This window comes from Dryas octopetala, chromosome 7 (assembly GCF_963921425.1).
Source record: "Dryas octopetala chromosome 7, drDryOcto1.1, whole genome shotgun sequence".
Taxonomy (NCBI): domain Eukaryota; kingdom Viridiplantae; phylum Streptophyta; class Magnoliopsida; order Rosales; family Rosaceae; genus Dryas; species Dryas octopetala.
The window spans coordinates 10,819,628-10,841,365 of record NC_141372.1 but is presented as its reverse complement, the minus strand read 5'-3'; the positions used below and the strand labels follow the sequence as shown (position 1 = coordinate 10,841,365).

The 21,738-nt window shown below is 37.0% G+C and overlaps 3 protein-coding genes across 4 annotated transcripts; 2 read left to right on the top strand and 1 right to left on the bottom strand.

Annotated features, from left to right (window-relative positions):
- Positions 1-969: 969 nt before the first annotated feature.
- LOC147279619 (transcription factor MYB8-like) lies at positions 970-2,362 on the top strand. Its single transcript, XM_086251931.1, has 3 exons — positions 970-1,232; positions 1,381-1,510; positions 1,640-2,362. The coding sequence occupies exons 1-3, from the start codon at positions 1,097-1,099 to the stop codon at positions 2,115-2,117; spliced, it is 744 nt and encodes a 247-aa protein (XP_086108057.1). The 5' UTR covers positions 970-1,096; the 3' UTR covers positions 2,118-2,362.
- Positions 2,363-8,473: 6,111 nt separating this feature from the next.
- Positions 8,474-9,346, top strand: LOC147279618 (uncharacterized). Its single transcript, XM_086252049.1, has 2 exons — positions 8,474-8,758; positions 9,149-9,346. Exons 1-2 carry the CDS (start codon positions 8,474-8,476, stop codon positions 9,344-9,346), a joined length of 483 nt encoding a protein of 160 aa, XP_086108175.1.
- Positions 9,347-16,049: 6,703 nt separating this feature from the next.
- LOC147279617 (vacuolar protein sorting-associated protein 32 homolog 2-like) lies at positions 16,050-19,279 on the bottom strand. Of its 2 annotated transcripts, none has more exons than XM_086249634.1 (8): positions 19,119-19,279; positions 18,847-18,955; positions 18,163-18,262; positions 17,783-17,868; positions 17,548-17,639; positions 16,891-17,005; positions 16,539-16,742; positions 16,050-16,331 (listed from the first exon to the last, which is right to left on the bottom strand). In XM_086249634.1, the coding sequence occupies exons 2-7, from the start codon at positions 18,916-18,918 to the stop codon at positions 16,551-16,553; spliced, it is 657 nt and encodes a 218-aa protein (XP_086105760.1). In that variant the 5' UTR covers positions 18,919-18,955; positions 19,119-19,279; the 3' UTR covers positions 16,050-16,331; positions 16,539-16,550. The 2 variants fall into 2 exon arrangements, with proteins under 2 accessions (XP_086105760.1, XP_086105761.1); XM_086249635.1 differs by having other exon boundaries at positions 16,547-16,742.
- Between the last annotated feature and the right edge of the window lie 2,459 nt (positions 19,280-21,738).

The following is a 21,738-nucleotide window of genomic DNA, read 5'->3' as shown; positions in this document are numbered from 1 at the left end:
TTATCTAAAAAATATGAATGAACAAGCAATTCTATGAACGAAATTAATATGTTAACAATTTCCCTTGTTTTTCCATAATTTTGTTCATTAATTTGTCTTAATTATAATAACATATGTCCGAACCAACTAATGCAAAGGAAGCATTGAATTAATGGTAAGGCTTTAAAAACTCATGTTAAATGGAAGTAGTTGACTGCAGTGTGGGCAGTCCTCCAAATACAAGAATTAAAATGTGGGATCAAATTGCCTTTCATTTTTGGAGTGAGGTTGTGTGTTGGTGTAATTAATGTACTGTAAATGGGCACGCACACACCAATTAACTTGGTGTTGCACATATTTTCATCTGAATCATTCAAAATCAGCACCAGAAGGAAACACTTGAGCTAAAGAAATCTGGTATATTATTGTCATATACAAGATTTTTCCCTTCTTAGTTCTTATTCATCAAATAAGCCATACGGGGATGAATTTCTTATTGCCTCAATGCAGAGACTGAAACTTTATAAATTAGACTGTGCTAGAGAGAGAACCATAGTTCTATAGAAATATTGTGTACCACATTGCCAATCCAAGCGAGACTTTTTATACGTGAGTTGTATATTTATTAGTGATGTGAAATATAAATGGATATAAAAATGTGGTTCAAATAATTTTATTATTGATATACATAAGTGGAAGGGTACTCGTTGTTAACTCTCCTCTACAAGCCTAGAACATGACATGTCATATTAGTGAAGTCAGGCAGATGAGACCATAAGAAACCAATCACTATATACTTTAAATCCTATTTATTATTATATGCCATTGGCATTGGCAAGTTGGCAACTAATTCTAATTCACAGAAAATGCATGAGATTCTCTCTCAAACACCCACATTGACCAGTCTCTCTTTAGTACTACACATAATAAAATGGTTATTGATTTTCTTTCTTATAGAAAATGAATAAAAAAAATGGTTAGTCAGTCAGATAGTCAGACAAAGTCAAGCTCTCTAAAGCTACTTTTATCCATCTTTTGAAAATCTCAAGTCTATGTTCTCTGCTTTTGGTGGTACTGATTTCAGCCTTGAGGCAGATTGTGTGAGTGTGTTTTGGCCATGGGAAGAGCTCCATGTTGTGACAAGTCTAAAGTGAAGAAAGGACCATGGTCTCCTGAAGAAGATGCCACACTCAAGAACTACCTCCAACAGCATGGCACCCATGGCAATTGGGTTGCTCTCCCTTCCAAAGCAGGTACTTATTTTCTTGTTTTCAAAAAGCGTTTTCATTAAATCCCATCTCTTTTTTCAACTCTTACCTACTTTACTTACTTCCTAATTGTTCTTGCAAAAGTTTTAGCTTCTAAAAACACTTGTTAATTTTTCACCTCTTCATGTTTAAGGCCTCAATCGTTGCGGTAAGAGTTGTCGTTTGAGATGGCTGAACTATCTTAGGCCAGACATCAAGCGTGGAAGCTTCACTGAAGGGGAAGAAAACCTTATTTGCACTCTCTTTGCTACCATTGGAAGTAGGCAAGTCAATTATTTCACTCATTTATATACTACTACTCGTTTTTGTATGTACCCTTGTTTGTTTGTTTGTTTTTTTGGTGATATGTGAAGGTCTATGTGTTATTTATGCTTTCTATGTTATGAGATTAGGTGGTCTTTCATAGCTTCCCAACTGCCTGGAAGAACAGACAACGATGTGAAAAACTATTGGAACACCAAGTTGAAGAAAAAAGTACTATTGGCACCAGGAAACAACGGTATTATGGCTACTACAAATGACAACAGTACTGATCTCAACTTGCCACAGTTTTCTGCTTCAATTCCTAAAATTGAAACCCCTCTTCATGACCATGAGACTAAGTCATATTCTTCTTTTGATGGCACATTGCCATATCAAATGGATGTGAGCTGCTTGGGACAAGGAAAGCAAAATTTTAACCCCTGCAGTCAATTCTCTCATTCAAATCTTATGGAGGTTTCAAGTGTTCCCACTTTATCTTCTTTGGCTTTGGAGAACAATTGGACACTGTGGTCTGGCAATGAAGGTGTCAATGACAGTTCTGGGTTTCTTGTGGACTTTGGATTTGAGTCTCCAGCTGATGTTATTTTGGATGGCTTTGGTTATTAGGCATATTATCAGTAATTCAGTATACTGGTGAAGTTAGTATGTATTATGCATTAATGCATAGACACTCTGTCTCTAGCTATCAAAGGTGTCACAAACTAACACGGTATTCAAATGAAAATCAGATCAAAAGAGATGACTAGTGTCACTGTATTATTGAATTACTAGGATTTTGGTTGTCTAAACGCAAGAAAATCTAAATTTCGAAGATCATGGAATTAGGAATGAAGTTAATTTATATCGACTAATCATGGGGAGGTAGCTAGTGTTCTTTGGTAATGTTTATGGTTGTAAATTTAGTTTAATTATGAAAGTGAAATATTCATGAATGTAGGGTATGTTGTCAGAAATACTTTGTTTGCTTCTGACTGGTCAGTGGTCACACAATACTTGCATTGGGCAGCCAATTCAAAGGTGAAGAAAAATTCTCCATCTCTCTCTCTCTCTCTCTCTCTCTCTCTCTCTACTTTTATTTTCTTTCTTTTTCTCTTACATGAAACTTAATTGCTGCCTTGCTGATCACACATCAAATGACTTGAATGAATAAATAATTAATATGGAATTGGCATGACCTATTGGACTTGTTAGTTACCACTTTCTAAACTTTATGTATACTGCACAAGCCTTGAGGATTTAAGAAATTTAACCCAATACGGTCCTGCAAAAGTCACTACTCATCCCCAATAAATTAAAGTTCCACTATGATTACTTGAAGCTAATTTTCAGTGTTTGTAACTTATCTGCATCCTTATAGGCCACAATATGGTCACACAGTATACATAGTCAAACATTGTTCATGGATATAAACAGTTTGAATATTGGCAATTCAAGAGTGGCTAGTGTGAATTGTGTGATGGGTGTTGGTCTTTGGTTACTATTATTTTAGCAAATGGGTAGACTTGTTCTGGAAAACTGATGACCCAAAGGAGTGCCTTCTCTTCTTTTGACTGAAAGTGACGAAATAGAGAGCATGCTTGCATTTAGAAAGTGTTTGTTTCATTAAGTGTGGCTTCATTTACTTTGTCCCTCTGCTTCCTTGAAGTTTCATGAGCATATCTTGTAAAAGTCTGAATCTGCATGCCCTTCTAGGTTGACCAACTTTGAGAGAGAACTGGATGATGGGCTATGAGAGATGGGAGGTTGGCACAGGCCCATATCCAAGAACGTAGTTGGATTTTGTTGAATGTTGGAAAGCCTGAAAGCCCAAGAACGTATGGGAGTTGAACCTCAATTTCAGTCTCATTTATGCCATTGCCACTCATATTATGATAACTTCAAAGTCTTATATATCTTAAGTTTTAAGTACAACATGAATAAACCATATATCAGATCAGGTAGTAAATAAGTAGGCAGTACATGTTTCAATACTTTCATCAAAGTAAGCCATTATGGGTTGAATTTTCTCTTGCCACAATACAGAGAGTATAAACCTTGTGAATTAGAGAGTATCAGCATGAAATCGTTTGTTTCTATAATATCACATATCAAATCTACCAAATATCACATTGATCAAACATATAATCTAAGGCCACTTTGCAAACTCAAATGGACAACAATAACATGATTTCTAGAGAGAGATAGAGCATAGATGAAGTGGAGCAGCATAGAGATAACAAGTGCAGAGATTGAAGTCTCAACATCTCCATTGCAGAAATCTGAATTTATATGACTCCACTCATGTTCTCAATAACTTACTTGATTGAGTTTAGAGAAGCTAGAAAATGGAGGAAATTTCAAAGACTATGCTGTCTAACAAGGCTCACAGTTGACCATAATCCCATTTGAAGACATCTAGCCATCCAATCCAGGACAAATTGGCAACGGGTGGTGAGGCCCAAGACCTCATAAACTCTTATGCAAGGCTTTAATTTTCCAATGGGGGACAAGACTCCACATTCTCACACCATTGACCAAAATCAAGGGCTCTGATGCAAGAGTATTGATGCTGATCAATCCGAGAGTAAGCAATGTCAGCACATCAGAGATGTTGATGCTGATCAATGGGATTATAGTTAGCTGTGAGATTTGTTAATTAGTCAGTTTTAGATAATTAGTTTACCCCCTACAAGGGAAGGCTGTACGTATAAACAAAATGGTCCTAAACTTGCAGAGAGAGCAACTGGAGGAGGAAACCAGTTGACATTTTCATCTCTCTCTCTCTCTCTCTCTCACACACACACACACACACACACAAATGACTTCACTCACAAAATGATACATGTACAAGGCTTTGATCACCAATATATAGGTGTAGAGTGGGTGTCAAATTGGCCTTTTTATGGTACATTTGAATGAATGCAACAGCCATATGGGAAGATATAATGTGCGTTTCCCACTGTCCAGAAGTATATATACACATTTGATCACATGGGAAGAAGAAGAAGAACCAATATCATTTATCCTTTAAATTTAAACCCACCAATTATTTTTAATCATAGGACAAACTAATGAGGTAGTTGTAGGACCAGAGTGTAGTCCACTTCGCCATATATAGTATGGTAGGTGCATGCAAGTTGTATTCTTTCATGATCTGTTTTTGAGTAAATGAATAAATCCTATAGAATGAGAAGCCAGGCCTGACAGACAGCAGACTACAATCAGCAGCTACCCTACCCCAAATTAACCTTAATACAATTAGAGGCTCAAACTTAGGATCTAATTTAAAAAACTAATTAAACCATATACATCACACATCACGTTAAATATTCGAGCAAACCAAGAAAATGGGTGATCACAAAGATACCAAGAATGGAGGAACTACAAGTCTGCAAGTACGAAGGGGCAAAACAGGTGGAGCCAAAAGCTTCAACATTTTCTCCAACTTGCATTTAATTTCAACCCAAATTGTTTACAATAAGGTCAAATTGGTGGGTATGACCGTATGAGGGACACATCTTAGATGCACATACAGCTGGTAGCTCTCTCTTTGTGGCTTTGTGACATTCAATTTTTTACCTCCCTTGTAGGCTTATATATATAGCTCCTGAAAATGACATATTTCTTTTGTATAAAATTTATACTCACATAATGTGCCTTCATGCCATTTACAGGGGTAAGTAATTAGAGATCACGTATCATGCACCCCCAATCTAACGGCTCATATTTACGATTCGTAAATCTAACGGCCACGATTAAACATAAATATTAAAATATATTATAAATAAATATATTTTTTATTGATTCGGTTTGGTTCGATGTACTGACGGTTTTGGGATTGGGAATCGAGTCCATAGCTATGCCCTCCAGTTCGGTCGCCAAACCAAAACCAACTACATCGGACCCTCTGATTTGCCCATTTCCGGTCACCAAACCGGCAATTGGGCCTGAGTCCTCAAATTTCGGGCTGACCCATTTTACATCTTTGTTTAATGTATTTGGATGAGAAAGTTTAGAAGGGTCAAGCAATTGTAAAATGACATAATTTTCTAAGATAGACAACACTGTCATTTCTCAAACCTGATTTTTAACGAAATTTCCATTTTAATTTCTTCATCCAAAAGCATCGTGAGATTTATGAGTCCATATACTCAACACATACGAAGATGTTATAAATTCATTTTCTTTTTACTCACACACCTATAAATTTATAATACATGATTAAAATTAAAAAAACTAGTAGAGAATCCAGTGTAATCTTTTCATGTTCAACCACTAAGAATGTATGTAGATTCCTAATTAATTATTACTCATATATTAATAGAACCTTCCATTATCATCGATATAAAACAAAACAGTTGAAATCTGTTTTTACTTTATTCTAACGTTTAGTTGTTGGAACTTGGATTTGTGTTTTGTGTCAGTTTGCAATTTTCCATTCTCGTGTCTAAGAAGAAACCAAGACCAGGCCAACGGCTCTATTGTTTTTGAATTTTTGGTGCACAAAATGATACGATACAGCTCAAAATTATTGGAGAATATTATTGGATAATATAAGTGGAGAATATAAGGGATTGATGCATGTGCGAGCTGTGGAAGATGGAATCCCAATTCATTGGTGGAGGTCCACCGTACACAGCTCGACAATACGTGGACTCTGAACGTGCACTCAATCTCGGCCGTACACGTGGCACCAATCAATTGGGCTGAGAGCCTGAGAGTGTGAGAGGCAATGGAATTGAGGCATGTTAGTTAGCTTAGCAGCAATTATAAGCCAGAGTGGCCTGCCTTTTATCTCTTGTGAAAGATTCTCCTAGTCCAATACTGCTTTTGGTTGTGTCTCTGTCTCCCTCTTTCATTCTGTCTTTCTATTCTCCTCTCTTATATAAATCTAAGACTGAAGAGGTAGGAGTCGCCCTCACTTGGCACAAACTTATTTGTATTGTTGAAGAAGAAGAAGGAACCCAAAACCCATTTGGGCCATAGCAGAATTAAGCTGATTTGGGAATTGGGTTTCTTTGTACAAGCTTCTATAATCAAGACAATGGAGATGTTGAGACTTCAATTTGTTGTCATGGCAATTTTTGCTATTCTTATCTCTCTGCTGCTCCCCTCCATCAATGCTCAAAGCCTTGCACCTGCCCCTGCCCCTACAAGTGATGGTAATTTGTTTCTCTCTCTCTCTCTCTCTAGAAATCATGTTGTTCTTGTTCTTGTTCATTTGGGTTTTCAACTTAAAGGGTCATTAGATTATATGTTTGATTAATGTGAAATTTGGTATGTGTATGCAGGGGTAGCAGTAGATCAAGGAATTGCTTATGTGCTAATGCTACTGGCTCTGGCCCTCACCTATATCATGCACTGATGACTCTTTTTGGAGGAAGTCATATGGAGATTATTCCAAAACATGTGCAGTGAATTTGTTACATTATCATGCTAGGCATGCTAGCTAGCTATGTTTCTTGTTGATTTTTTATTACCATTTATCAATTCAATCTCTATTCTTTCCAATTTCAATAGTATTCATTCTTTTTTCTTACTCATCATCAGTTCACACATATTATCTCTCTCATAAAGAAGGACATTTGAATCACTTCACTGCCCATACGGAGGAGAGCTCCTCGGGCCTTGTTTGAGAGAAACTTCCTTGCAAAATGAATAAATGTGACTTGATATTTCAGTCTAATAATATGATAGCAATTATAATTTAACACTTCATCATATACAAATTTATTCAATTTCAAGGAAGTTTCTATTCCTTGGAATGCCAAGTCAGTCTTTATCATGTAAAAAAAAAGTTTTTACATGATCAAATTTTAATCCTAAAAAGAAAGTTTTTCTCAGCTGCATTGATCAAATTTTAAAATCTCTCACCTACCATTCTTAAGACTTAATTTTCTAACCAAAATCTTGGCTAGTTCTGCATAATGCACCTACTTATCATTTTTGGGTCAGTAAATAATAATTTCTGAATTAATTCAAGAACCCACTTCACCAAACAACGTGTTTACCACTCTAATTTAGCAATTATGGACCAAGTAATGTAGGCAACTTTGCTAAGCATGCCCACTGGTTGTGGGGAAGCATTTGAACTTATATTTCTTAGCTCCAATTGTGGTATTCACGTTCAGAATATTACACCCGGCAAATATCACATCAACCTCCCCCAAGGTTTGGAAAAATACAAAATCTCTGAATTTCAAAGTTCATATATAATTCCGTAGGGGAGGGGATTGTAGCTCTTGTCGTAAAGAGCATTTATCTCACACTAAGGCCTTCTACTATGCAGCCGGAAAGTGTGACCCAAAACCCATTTTGAGTCACAAATGGGTCACACCTTAACACTATGGGCCGGAAAATGTGACCCAAAAGAGGGTGTAACCCAAAGTGTAACCCAAAAGAGGGTTTCAGTGTGAGCCAATTTGTGTGTGACCCAAACCCAGCAGAAGCCCACCCACGTGAGGAGAGAGAAGCCACTGCTGGTGAAAAAGCTGGTGGGCCCCGCGCCTGCAGCTGCAGCTGTCCTTGTCGGCTGAACAGAAGAACAGCGCTGGTATGCAGTTTGTCTCGTGGGCCGCGCCTGGTGAGCTTGGCTGTTGACGCGTGGCTGCAATGGCTGGTCACCAACGGTCCAGATGAGATGACCGTTGGTGATCAACGGCTGCTGTGGTTTGTCTTTTTTTTTTTTTTAGATAGGCCGGGCAACAAATCAACGGCCTAGATTAATGGACCGTTGATAATCAACGGTCCAGATCGGCCAAATCCTTTTTTTTTTTTTTACAAATAATTAATAAATCATTTAAAATAGAAATAATATCCGAAAAATTGCCAAAAAATTTCAAAAAAATTTTAAAAAATTCCCCAAACCCTCCAACAGCTATATTTTCAAATGGGTCTATATATATCACACAACACTCATATGGTTTCATCACAAATTACAACCTTTGTTTACCAAATTTGCACAAAATTTTTTTTTCTTTGTCATGGCTCCTAGAGGAAGTGCTTGGGTGGTAGCTGAAGATGAAGCCCTAGTGGTGGCATACCTAGAGAGGTCTCCCGACGGTTGTCTTGGTGCCCAAAATAGAGCCGCCATGCTTTGGGAACAAATTTATCAAATTTTCAAGCGTAACATGGGAGGTGAAACCATTCGTAAGGTTGGCGGTGTTAAAGCACGATTCAAAGATATTGCGCGTGATTGCAACAAATTTTATGCTTGCTTATTGGAGGCCGAGCGAATGCGCGCAAGCGGTGCAAATGATGCCAATGTGGTAAGTTTTTATGCATTTATATATTTGTATGATTATTTTTTGTTTTATCAAATTATCAAGCTAGCATACTTATATATTTATATATAAATATATGTTTTGTTTATAAATGAAGCATATTTATATAATGGATTACTATTTTATTGTTTTGTTTATGTATCAAACATATTTATATATTTGTATGATTATTTTTTGTTTTGTTTATAAATGTAGCATATTTATATAATGATATTATTATATTGTATTTTGTTTATCTATCAAGCATATTTAAATATTTGTATGATTATGATTTTTGTTTTGTTTATAAATGTAGCAAATTTACTATTTATTTAAGTTATGTTTGCATTTCCACAAGAAAATTTATATATTTTTATTTTTATTTTATTATTGTAGTTTACGCAAGCACTTGAAGGCTTTCGAAACAAGACTGGATTCAAGTTTCCATGGGTGCACATATGGGAAAAAATAAAGGAAAGTGCAAAGTACGTTGCGGTTCATGCTCCTGTTCGGTTTAGTGATTCAGAGACCTCCGCCACCGACGATGCCGACACCGACGGTTTAGTGTTCGGTACGCTGCAAGTGTTCGGATGATATTTTGGTCCCTTTGTGTGCATTTTGCAAGAGATTGGAGCTCAAGGATCTAGCCAACCACCCAAATCTTCGCCACCAATGGTTGAACCACCTGCCAGAGCCCAAACCACCCGTGCCATGCACATGCGGGAAGAACCCTCCGATTCAACCATGTGATGAGTGTGAAACCGAACAGAAGATCTCAGATTGGTATAATTACGGGGGTGTCAATTCTTCATCATCGGACTCCGAATAAGAAGTTCGCTTCATTTTCCGACATGTCGAATGCAGTTGTTGTTGTTGTTTTTTTTTCTTTAAATCATCGTATTGTTCTTGTTTTTTCTTTTAGTGATGGTGTTGTTCTTGTTTTTCCTTTAAATCATCGTGTTGTTTTTCTTGTTTGTGATTGGTGAAGTCCCGATGTTGTAAGGTTTATGTTGTCTAATTTATGAAATTTTCTTATTTTAAATATATTCAATATTGACCTTATTTTAAATATCTCATTAAAATAAAACCAATACAATAATTTTTATTATACTTTAAATTTTAAATTATCAATTAAACATTACTTAATCAATATTAGACATATTTTAAATATGTATAAAACACTGTGACCCAAAATGGGTCACAGCACCATTGCAGTGAGAATTGGGTCACAGCACTATTTATGACCCAAAATGGATTTTGGGTCACAAAAAATGGGTTTACCATAATAGAAGGCCTAAGGCTTTCCACTATGCACCGGATTTTGTGACCCAAAAACTCATTTTGGGTATCAAATGGGTCACAGCTCCTCACTACGGGCCGGAAATTGTGACCCAAATTAAAGCTCCTATGACCCATAACGAGACCCATAACGAGTCACACTAAATGTATGAGACCCAAAACACTGTCCGGGCCCACCCACGTGAAGAAAGCAGAGGAGAGAGGGAGGGGAATCTGGCTGATGCATGCTGCAGAGTGGGCCCCTATTGGCACATGCTTGGCTGAATTCCCTCATGTCGCGCATGCATAACACTAACGATAGAGATTAATGTATCGTTAGTGATAGGGGTTGGTTCGGTTCAATAATCGGACTGATATCCCACCACCAACTACCGAACCGCCACTGGCGAAATGGCTATATTTGGAACTGCCACTGCCACCGACAAGGTCAGTTACCGACTATTTCGGTCTCGGTCGATTGTCCTCGGTTTCGAAGAGGTTTATGGGTTGCTGGTTTCTGGAGGAAGTGGAGGTGTTGGGTTGCTGGTTTTGATGGTGGTGACTGGTTTGCAGAGGAAGTGCAAGTTGCTGGTTTCGATGGTGTTGACTAGTTTGCAGAGGAAGTACAGGTTGCTAGTTTCGATAGTGGTGACTGGTTTGCAATGGAGGTTCAAGAGGAAGTGCAGGTGTTCTGGATTTGCTGGTTTGTAGAGGAGAGGCCGGCGAAGTGCATAGGAAGTGCAGGTTGCGAGGTTTTCTGGTTTCTAGAGGAAGAATCCAGTGATCTCTCGGGGAAGACGGCGAGCTCTCGGTGTAGTTTTCGATTTCAGTATTTCGACGGTTTGGGGTATCCAATATCGTGTTCGACACAGATAAGAGGGGAGTTTGCTTTATATATGAAATAAATTAGCCCTATGATGCATGACAAGCATCTTACTTAACCTTTAATACACTTATTGTTAAAATGTAACAATAAGGTAACATTTATAATCTTTAGGTCACTTAATTTATTTAGTTTAGTTTCAATTTTTCCATTTTCTTCTTTCAAATTCTTTTTTTTTTTTTTTTATACAAAACTTATATTTGTCTAAAATGTAAAAATATTTCTCCAGTCGCAGTTTTAGTTTTCTGACATACTTTCAGTTTGCAATTTCAATTTGGCCCTTACAAGAGCTGTTTTGGGTGCTTTCTGAACTAGTTACAGGAGTTGCCTAGTTTTGTGACTTGTGGGGAAAGATTTGAAGGGGTGCCCTTTCTATGAGTTGGGTTATGGTTTTTTCAGCAGTGTTCGAGTCCCACTTTGATTTAGTCAATGTTTTCATTTTCTATAATATTGAGATCTTTCTATAAATTTGGCTATTTGCAATGTTTTGGTTTAACTTATACCTAATAACAACTCAATATTTTTTTTCTTTGTCCCCTAAACTGGGATTGTTGTCCTATAAGAAAAGTACAAATATTACATTAATTTGTCCTTAAATTATATGAAACCTAACCATCAATGCTAAGAATTCAAAAAACAAAATCACATCCATTCTTAAAAGTTATTGATAAAACTGTCAAGGTACAGTAGTTGCCTTAATTCTAGATGGCTATCTAGCAATTAAATATTTTTGGTGCAACGATATATGAGAGTGAGATGCTGTTCATATGTGGCTCCACATTGGTTATGGATCATCATTCCTTTATGGTGCGTTTGGATGAAGTAGTTTGAAACTACTAAGGAATTCACAAATGATAGAATTAAAAATGACGTGATTTAAAATTCTAGAATTTGTAAATTCTCTTGTTTGGATAAATGTAATCATAATAGAATTTAAATATGAAATTTATAATAGTTTTATAAAAGAGTGATGGTGATGGTGGCAACAATAAAAATGATGCTTGTGGTGAGTTAACGATAGTAGTAGGGGTGATGGCCCACGGGCGGTGGGAGAAATGGTAGTGGCAAAAATTGGGGTATTGGAGGTGGCGGCAACGGCGATATTGGCGGTGGTGATGATGGTGGTGGCGACGGTGACGACGATGGTGGTGGTGATGGCACTGGTGATGGAGGTGGCGGCGGCGGTGTCAGTGTCGGTGGTGGTGGTGGTGGCGGTGTCAGTGGTGGTGATGGTGGCGAAGACGATGGTGGCAATGGTGACGGCTGTGGTGGTATCGGCGGAGGTGTTGTCAGTGGTGGTGGCAGCGGCGGTGGTAGTGGTGGTGGTAGTGTCGGTGGTAGCAGTGTCGGTGGTGGTAGTGGTGACGGTGGCGGTGGTAGTGGTGGCAGAGATAGTGGTGGCGGCGGAGGTGGTGTCGGTTGTTGTGGTGGTGATGGTGGCGGCAGAGGTGGCGGTGGCAGTGGTGGTGACGGTGGTGGTGGTGGTAGCGGTGGCATGGTGGTAGTGGTGGTGGTATTGTAATTAATTGGCAAGGTGATAGGTGGACACGACTTTTTCTTTTTTATAAAAATTGAAATTTTGAAAATGACACAAATTTAGATGGAATTTAAACTTAGAATTTACAGCCTTCAAATCCTAAGTTTTTTTCCACATAGAATTTACAAAATTATGTATTTATGGACCCAAACAAGGAAATTAGAGCATGTAATTTCTTAAATGCTGAGTTTTGTTTATAGTAAACTATTAAAAACCCCCACTTTTGAACTTGAATAATTCAAAACCTCCAGCCTTAATTAAATTAATTTAAAACCCCTTATTAAGGATTTAATCTCTCCCAAAACCCCCTGGTCAACTATATCCATCCAGGTTTGACCCCTCTTTGTTTTTAATATTCCAATTATAACCTTGAAAAAATATCAAGGCCAGCTATTTTGGAAATCGCTTTCTCTCTCCCCCAACCCGATCTCTCTCTTCTCTCTCATCACTCTCTCTCCTCGCGCCTGTTGACCAGCGATATCGTCGTCGTCCGGCGACAGTTGCCAGCGAGACCACCATCATTAGCTTCGTCTCTCTCTCCTCTTCCTCCTTCTGCCATCACTCGCCCCGATTCATGCCCAAACAGCCCAAATCGCTGCGACCAGATCAGTGGTGCTCGCTGGCGATCTGCCTTTTTCGGCGGAGTTGGAATGCCAAACCACCCAAGCCTTCTTCCTCTCGACGTCCTGAGCACGATGGTGTGCTCGGATTCTCCATCCGATTAGCCACGGCAGCAGATCGAAGCCATAAAGGCCTCGGCTTCTCCACCGGCGATCTGCCTTTTCCGGCAACCATTTCCGATGAGTCAAGTACCTATCTTCTTCACCTCGTTGTGCTCTTCAATTATATGTATTTGGATTAGTCCAATTGTTGAAGAAACAAGAAAACCCAAATCAAACCTCATGACCACTGCGGCTGCTCCGTTGCGAGTGGTGACGATTAAAACTTTATTTTATTCATTTTTTATATGGTTATTGTGTGCTTTATAGTTCTGTCACTTACAGACTTTTTTTGTGTTCAATGCGCTTAAATTTTGATTGCAATTTGTGTCTGTAAATATCATGAAAATGAAAATTCAGTTTCATTTTGTTCATATGTATGTTTTGTTGGAAGATTAAGACCTGTTTTGTTTGCTTGTTTTGTTGGAATAAGGGTTATATAATTATATATGTATGTATATATGTACGTTTGTATCATAAAAATTCATGCTTTTTATCTACTTGTTTTGTACAATGTGTGATTTAACAATGAATATCTAAATGATGGTGTTTCAATCTTCAATATCATAAAAATTTAGTTTCAGTTCGTGAAAATTCAGTTTCACTCCCTGAAAATTCAATTTCACTTCGTGAAAATACAGTAGTTGGATAAGGAACTTTAAGCCTACATTTATTGATTAAACAGTTTCAGTTCGTGAAACATGAGTTTTAAATGAATTTTGAATGAAATTATGGTTTTGAAATATGATGAATCAAATTTGCAGGTAGAAACATATCGAGGCAGTGGCGACTGTCGTGTACTCATCGCGCGTAAGGTGATCGGACGACGTTGTCTAGGGTTTCAGTTTCATTAAATTCAATTTCACTGAATTCAGTTTCAATGCATTCAGTGAACTGAATTTGAATTTAATGAATGCAATGAAACTGAATTCACTGAAATTGAATTCAGACTGAAACTAAATTTAGTCTATAGTGAAACACTGAATTGATATAATTGTTATTTTTTGTCAAGTAAAGGTGTAACTGTTTTAGTGAAGTGTAATTGTTTTAGTGAAGGTGCAATTGTTTTTTAATTAAGGTGTAATTGCATTTTAGTCAAGGTGTAATTGTTTCATCACTTAATTCAGTTTCAGTAAGTGAATTCATAACTGAATTCTTCAATTCAGTGTAACTAAATTTCTGAAATTCAGTTTCAGTGTAATTGAATTCTTGAAATTTCGTTACTGAATTCTTGAAATTCAGTTTTAGTGTAATGAAATTCAATTTCAGTGTTTGATTTTAGTTTTAGCGAAATATTGAGTTTTAGCAAAAACTTCAATTCAAAAAAAAAAAAAAAAAAAAAAACAGTTTCACCAAAATTCAGTTACAGTTATGTCAGCATGCGTCGGCGCGTGTCAGCATGTGTCAGTGCACGTCAGCATGCGTCAACGCGCATCAGAAGGGTAATTTAGGATTATAAGTTATAGGGGGTTTTGAAAGAGTTTCTAGATAGGTGGGGATTTAGGCAAATTTTTTAGGTGATTAGGGGGTTTAAAATTACGGACTATTTTGTTTAAATTCCAAGTTTTTTTTCTCCATCCAAACACACCATTAGTCAACACATGTATAGGCCTAGGAGAAGGCTAGGTCCACTTCCTCAAGCACAATTCTGCAGGCAGCCATAACCTTATTTAACATGTATGTCATTATTTACAATAATGCTTGTTGATATGAGTTTGAAATTTCATTATTTATCATATATGACTTTAAGGAACATGTTGCCGATCTCTTCCCTCAAAGCACGATGTTTTCTTTTCAATTTGGTTTCAGAAAATAATTCCATCTTTTGATTTGTTCTGATTTCGGAACCATGCAATTCCAATTCGATCTTGGTATTGACTTGGCAAAATCATCATTTTATTTATCTACTCCTACGTTCAAAATCACCACGACCAGTAGTTTGTTTTTTCTGGTCTTCGACCTGCCATCTTACCAAAACAAATTGATGGAACTTGGAAGAGTATTGCGAACTCCTTGATCGAGAGTTTGACGTGCTCTTCAACTTTTGGGGCATTGTCTGTCATTTATAGAGGTTAATTACATAAAGATGAATGTTATCTAACTTCTCCACCAACTTTCTTATTTATTATTCTCATTCTACAATGTATTTTCATAATTAGAACCGTTTATTTTTTAGATAATTATTTGAAAATCATCTTTGCAAAAAATCAACTAAATCGAAAATCATTTGGTCATATAATCGTTATCAAATAAACAAACGGTGAATTAAATTGTTACAAAAATCATCTGTTTATTTGATCACAATTACATAATCAAACGATTTTTAATTTGGTTAATTTTTTACATAGATGATCTTCATAGTTAGATATAAAAAATAAACAATTCTGATCATAAATTTATATTATAAAATAAAAATAATAATAAAAAATATCGGTAGAAAAGGTAAATAAATTCTTCACAAGGAAAACCTTTTACCTCTTCCATATTGATATAGGAAATCCTTGTCCTTTTCTTATTGATATAATTATCTTTAATTTCCTTAATGACATAGGAGTAGCATTATTTCCTAAACCGATCTGAATGCTTTTTTCCTCTTCTTTTTTTGCCACAATCTGAATGCTCTTCTTAATCGCAAGTTATCAACGTTGGGCGATTTTCGTTCACTGTCATTAGCAAACCTCTTATTTTCATTAATTATCTTCTTATAAAAGCAATTTACTAAAATTTGTTTTTGGGTTATTACCCACTTTGGGTTGGGGCCTGATATTTCCCTTCACTGTCTTGGGTCAACGGGTTAAGAAAACTAAAGACTGGAGCACAGATAAATCGGCCGAGTCCAATGGCGATGGAAACAAGGCAATATCTTCATAATATATAGGGTGGTCCAAGATAATTTAACATTATTGGTTGATAATAGAACAAGCTATTGATTAAAGCCTGACAGAACATTGAACAGATGTTCACAAAAAGGTTAAAAATAAAAGAAAGAAAAAGAAAGAGAACTCTCTAAAAATAAGTAGTTTGAAAGGGGACTGTTTGATTCATACTTGCCACCTTTATATACACTGTTTAATGAAGCCACACAGAAAATATGGATGCGTGCCGGGAGCAGAATGCTCCTTTATAAAATCAGACCAATTCTTTACATAGCCTCGTTTCATCCTGCAGCACAAGAATACAGGGAACATTATAACCAACAAAATCAACTCTTAATTCCAATACAAAAAGAACACAGAAAGTGCATATTAGTGAAATTTTGTTGTCAATTCATTCTACAAAAGTCCTCAAGAAGCCACAAATTTGTAAACCAGCAAACTGCATTTTAATAAATTCATTGACAATAGTATTATACTCCTACTACATACTGACCAATGGACCTGCTTAAAGTGCCATCTCGGCCTGCAAAGCAGCCAGTTCATCCTCTTCCGCAGTGCGCTTCTGGGGGATCGGACGAGTTGGTTGCCTTCCTGCTGGGACCTGCACTGGAGCTGCAGGAGCAGTTGTTGCTGGCTGAAGAAGTTGTTCTTCCAGCTCGGCGCCTTCCAGTTCTTCAAGTTCTGCTTCCAATTCATCCTGCAACAAAAAAATTGTCTTAACTTCTAAGCAGATGTATACTAATTGAAATGGAATATAATACAAAGGAAAATAAAAAACATGTCCTCTAGAAAACTAAAAATTGATTGGGATTAAAGAAAAAAAGCAGAATGACAGTACAACAAACCTCGTCAAAATCAGCAGCTGCACCAAGTGGAGCTGACAAAGCTTCCTGGATCTGCTTCATGTTCTCTGTCTGCTCATTAATCTCATCCATGGTCTTGTCCACATCATCTATGTTCCTGTATAAAAAGACATCCATTTCAATTATATCAGGAACACCTATAATTTGTGTACAAAAAAGGAACAGCAATTTAATGATTCAAATGTCAAGTCACATCCAAGAAATTAGGATGAAGCAACAGAAGTAAGCGATGGTTAAATATTTTACAGATCTATAATTCTCTAATCATGTTGCATCTCCAAATCATGTGAAAGCAGGAGTAACTATGATCAGTAAGTCCAGGACAATAACATTATGGCTGACCATTCCATAGAAAGAGGTTCAATATGTTCAAAAAGCTTATTGTCCTTCCATTCATATAATATTAAAAATAAAAAAACAAGGGTTGCAGTAAAACTATATGTGTATATTCAGCCTCTGAGCTATAATGCAGATCACACAATACATCATGCGTCCATTGTAACCATATTATTAGAGCTTAACGCAGAACACAAAGAATTAGAAAAAGAGTACAAAAAGAAAACTTATAAAGTTAACCATATTATTAGAGCAAAATTCTCATGCGTCCAAATATGCTTAGTATAATAAAATGCTACATACGTTGCTTTCTGCATTGCCTTCATTGCAGCTGCTCCAGTTCTCAAGGCATCTACAGTTTCAGTTGTGGCTTTTGCACCTTCTAGCATTATCATCTGCAACATCAATTCATGTGCCACATCAATACAACAGAATCCAATTCATCAAAAACCAAAAATCCATAAAAATATGAAGTTCTTGGCAATTTTGATACACTATCGAAAGCATCAGAAAATATAATCCCAAATTTCAAAGTCACCTGGTCATGGATGCGCAATTGGAAATTTCCAAGCTGCTCTATTTGTTGTTCATATAGCCTCTTCCTCTTCAAACATTGTATAGCCGCTGCAAAAGAACAGCATAAGTTATTACTCAACCATACAAAAACTAGAATTTTGCAAATCATGGATTAAAAATCGTTGGTTTTAGATCCAAATCAGCATTAAATGACAATAATACAACAGAAATACTTACGTCCATAGAAAAATATTTGATTCACGGATGTGTATATAATATATAAGACCTTTCTAAATGAAAAAAAAAAAAAAGTTGATAAATTCCTTTAAAAAAAGATTCAAGAATTAAATAATCCCCATTCAAATTCTCCATAAGCAAAATTAAAACACTTTGAAACCATACCCCTTTTGTTCTTTGCTCTGGTGAACTCCTTGGCCCTTTCAACTTCTGCAGCAGCCTTCTTTTGTAGTACTTTCTCCTTTTTCTCAAGCATTTCAAGTGTCTGCATGACACAAAATAGGAATTTGATTAAAAAAAAACTGCTAAGGAGTAAGAAGGAACAACAATAAATGTAAACACATCCAAAAACAAAGTTCATCAAGATAATTACTAATAAGTCTATCAACTTAATAGGTGTTATCATCAGTACTGAGATTAATGGCCTTTGCTTCCCGAACATGCCAAGAAATCAAGTTGATATTCACTATTTTACTTCATATGTTTAATCCACCGTTTACAAAAATTGTTTGCAGAAAGAAATCTATTTGCATCAACAAACTCAAAGAATAAATAATTATAAAATGAAAAATTCATCACTTGTCATCAGCCTCTCAATCCATTATGGGGCAACTCTAAATTATTCACAAACCCACAAAGAACCATCAACACTACCGACACACACACAATATAGTACGTATTAAAATTCCAAAACCAAATAGAAAATAAGAATCAAAATCAAACTAACAAACCCATGAAGGCATCAGACAAACTTAATAATTGTTCAAAAATAGTTATCCAATTCAGAAAATAAAGAAAACTATCGAATTACTAAAAAATAGAAAAGTAACCATTAAGCAGTGATCGTACCTCATTTAACTTGTCTAAGGTGGTAAGGGCATTGGATTCCTGTTTAGGTTTCCCAAAAAGCCTGGTAAACATGGTTGATTCTCTGCGATTACCGAACCCTCTCGATCTCCTGCACAAATTAAATGTCAACGCGATGATCGTACAAAACCCTAATTCCAAAATTTATCCCCTCCAAATCAAGATCGAAATTTTCACCATAAAGAAGCATCACAATATTTATTAAAGATAATAACAAATAAACACAAACATAGGTAATTGGGTAATATTTTTACCTTGGAACTGACGCTAAATTTTGAGAACGATGGATCGGATTGGAAGAATTAGGGTTTTGCAGGAGAAAAGGAAGAAATCCGTGAAAAAAAGATGTGGCCTTGCCGCTTTGGTGAATTGGGGATTTCTTAAGCGTGTTGTGTTGGAAGAAGGAGAAGGGAAGCTGCTTTGCCTTTTTCTGAGTTTTTCTCTACGTTGTTGATTGGAGTCGTGTCTTTCCACGTGGCACACCAGATTGGCTCGTGGGGCCCAGGAAACCCTAACCGACGGTTGATTGCATCCCGGTATGGTGATGTTAAACGGTGTCGTTAGGGATAGATGGTCTAGTTAGGTCAATGATTGGAGTACGCTGTACGCACTACACACTGCCCACTTTGGGCATTTTGGCTGCAAATGCAATCTATGACTTGAATTGGGGGAAATTTTTGTAATTTGGCCATTTTGGTATCCGAAATTGAAGGAAATTCTTGTAATTGTTTGATTAGGAAAGAATTTGGATTGATTCTGTTTTTAGTTTTTACCGTATCGGTTGAAATTTTCATGTAATGACTCCTTTCCTACAAAGATACCTTTGTCTTTTACCTATTGAGATTTCACCCTTTTTTTTTGTGGCAAAGCTTTTGGCATTTCAATGGACTATTCTTATTTGTTGTTACATCAATGCTCTTCTTATTACTTTATTTGTTTTGGCCAGGCCGGCCGTGAGGGTAGGCGTGCTAGGCGACCGCCTAGGGCCCACCCACCTAAAGGGCCTTCAACTTCTAAGTTAGGTTTTTTAATTAAAAAAAATAAAATAAAATTTTTTTTACTATTCCTACTTTTAGTGTAGGCCTTCTTTATCTATTGACTATTCCTCTAATCATTTTTCTTCTCTAACTATTCCTTGTTGACTATTTATTCCTCTTCATCACTCTCAGTCTCACAGTCCAGGGCCTCCTTCATCCATTTGACTATTCCTCTTAGTTGCTTTACACTTTGTCTCCTTTAATTAATATCGAGGAGTAAGAGAGCTCTCTAATGTGATAACAAAGGTTTGTTAGCAGAGAATTTGGAATATAGATTGCCAAGAAGCTTGCCATTTGCAGCCTAAATCTTGCTACACGTATTAGTTATCTTTAAAACTAACTCTAGTTTTTGTGTACTTAAAGATTTTCAATTAATTCAAATCAGTTCTATTTTTTTAATTTCTCTTACTAAATTGATGGGTATCAAGTTAGAAATTGCTTATTGATTTTTTGGTCAATTAATTTTAGTTATTAAATGGGCAAAGGGCCTCAAATTTTTTTCTCGCCTAGGGCCACCTAAATCCTCGGATCGGCCCTGGTTTTGGCAACTTCAAGTGATATCTATACTCTCACCTACAAATGTTAAAACCATTATACCCTAAATTTGACTAATTTTAGTTCTGACCTCAATACATGCATAAAGGGTAAGTATTTCGTGTTTTCTTAAAAAACAGTCATTTTGCTTCATGATTTTAGGGATTAATACAATTTTGCTCCCCAGACTATTACACTTGTATCAGTTTACTCTTCAGACTTTTAATTTAGAAAAGTAAGGACTGTGACTTTTTAAATTTTGTCAATTGAGGTTTTTCCGTCAATTTACACTTTTTCATCCAAATCTTTGAGGGCAAAATGGTCTATTCCATTAAAATCTTACCATTTTTTCCTCTTTCATTTCCCGCTAAATTTTGGTTAATCATCCCTTCATAAACGGAGCTTTGGATGAAAAATGTGTAAATTGACGGAATAACCTCAATTTGCAAAATTGAAAAAGTCAGGGTCTTTAATTTTCCAAATTAGAAGTCTGGGAAGCAAACTGATACATGTGTAATAGTCTAGGGAGAAAAATGGCATTAATCCCTGATTTTTATTGAGAGTTGATATTTGCACACTTTTTTTTGTCTTTTTGCACACCCCTATAATTTAATTTGTGAATTTAACTAATTAACCCAAAGGGAAAAGACATTAAAGGGCAACTCTTACACACACATCAACTAGACAAAAAAAACACACACACCTCTACCCGACCCACACCTTCCTCCCTCCTCATCCTTCATCGGACCACTTTCCTCCCTCCCCCCGTTTCACCCGACCCACACAGCCCCTCTCCCCTTCACTGGACCATCTCTCTCCCTCCATCCCCTTTCTTTCTCTCTCTCCTCCCCGCATGTAGCACCACTTCCCTCCCTCCCCCCATTTCACCCGACCCACCCAGCCCATCCCCTCCTCACCCGACCACCTCCATCTCTCCCGCACCACCCTCTCTCTCTCTCTCTCTTCTCCCCCGCAGCACCACCTCTTTTTCACAGGCCATTTGACAATGGTTCGCCGAAACGATTAGTTTCGTTTGGAAGACAGCCACCAAACAACTAGGAAATGTTCGGTGGATGACTACCGAATCGAAACTAACCATTTCGACCGACCAATGTCGAATGGCCTGTGATGGGGAGGTGGTACTACGAGGGATAAGAGAGAAGGGAGGGTGGTGAGGGGAGGGTGCGGGAGGGAAGAAGGTGGTCGAGTGAAAGGGAGAGGGGCTGGGTGGGTAGGGTGAAATGGGGGGAGGGAGAGAGGGAGAGAGGTGGTGCTGCATGGGGGATGAGAGAGAGGGATGAAG

What these genes read in the sequence shown, in the direction of transcription:
- LOC147279619 (XM_086251931.1), top strand. Translation starts at nt 1,097, where the DNA reads ATGGGAAGAGCTCCATGTTGTGACAAGTCTAAAGTGAAGAAAGGACCA. An exon ending in TGCTCTCCCTTCCAAAGCAG is followed by an intron (nt 1,233 to 1,380) that starts GTACTTATTTTC and finishes TTCATGTTTAAG; the next exon opens with GCCTCAATCGTTGCGGTAAG. An exon ending in TTTGCTACCATTGGAAGTAG is followed by an intron (nt 1,511 to 1,639) that starts GCAAGTCAATTA and finishes TTATGAGATTAG; the next exon opens with GTGGTCTTTCATAGCTTCCC.
- LOC147279618 (XM_086252049.1), top strand. Translation starts at nt 8,474, where the DNA reads ATGGCTCCTAGAGGAAGTGCTTGGGTGGTAGCTGAAGATGAAGCCCTA. An exon ending in GTGCAAATGATGCCAATGTG is followed by an intron (nt 8,759 to 9,148) that starts GTAAGTTTTTAT and finishes TTATTATTGTAG; the next exon opens with TTTACGCAAGCACTTGAAGG.
- LOC147279617 (XM_086249634.1), bottom strand. Translation starts at nt 18,918, where the DNA reads ATGTTTACCAGGCTTTTTGGGAAACCTAAACAGGAATCCAATGCCCTT. An exon ending in CCTTAGACAAGTTAAATGAG is followed by an intron (nt 18,263 to 18,846) that starts GTACGATCACTG and finishes TGTGTCATGCAG; the next exon opens with ACACTTGAAATGCTTGAGAA. An exon ending in AATTGCGCATCCATGACCAG is followed by an intron (nt 17,640 to 17,782) that starts GTGACTTTGAAA and finishes TTGATGTTGCAG; the next exon opens with ATGATAATGCTAGAAGGTGC.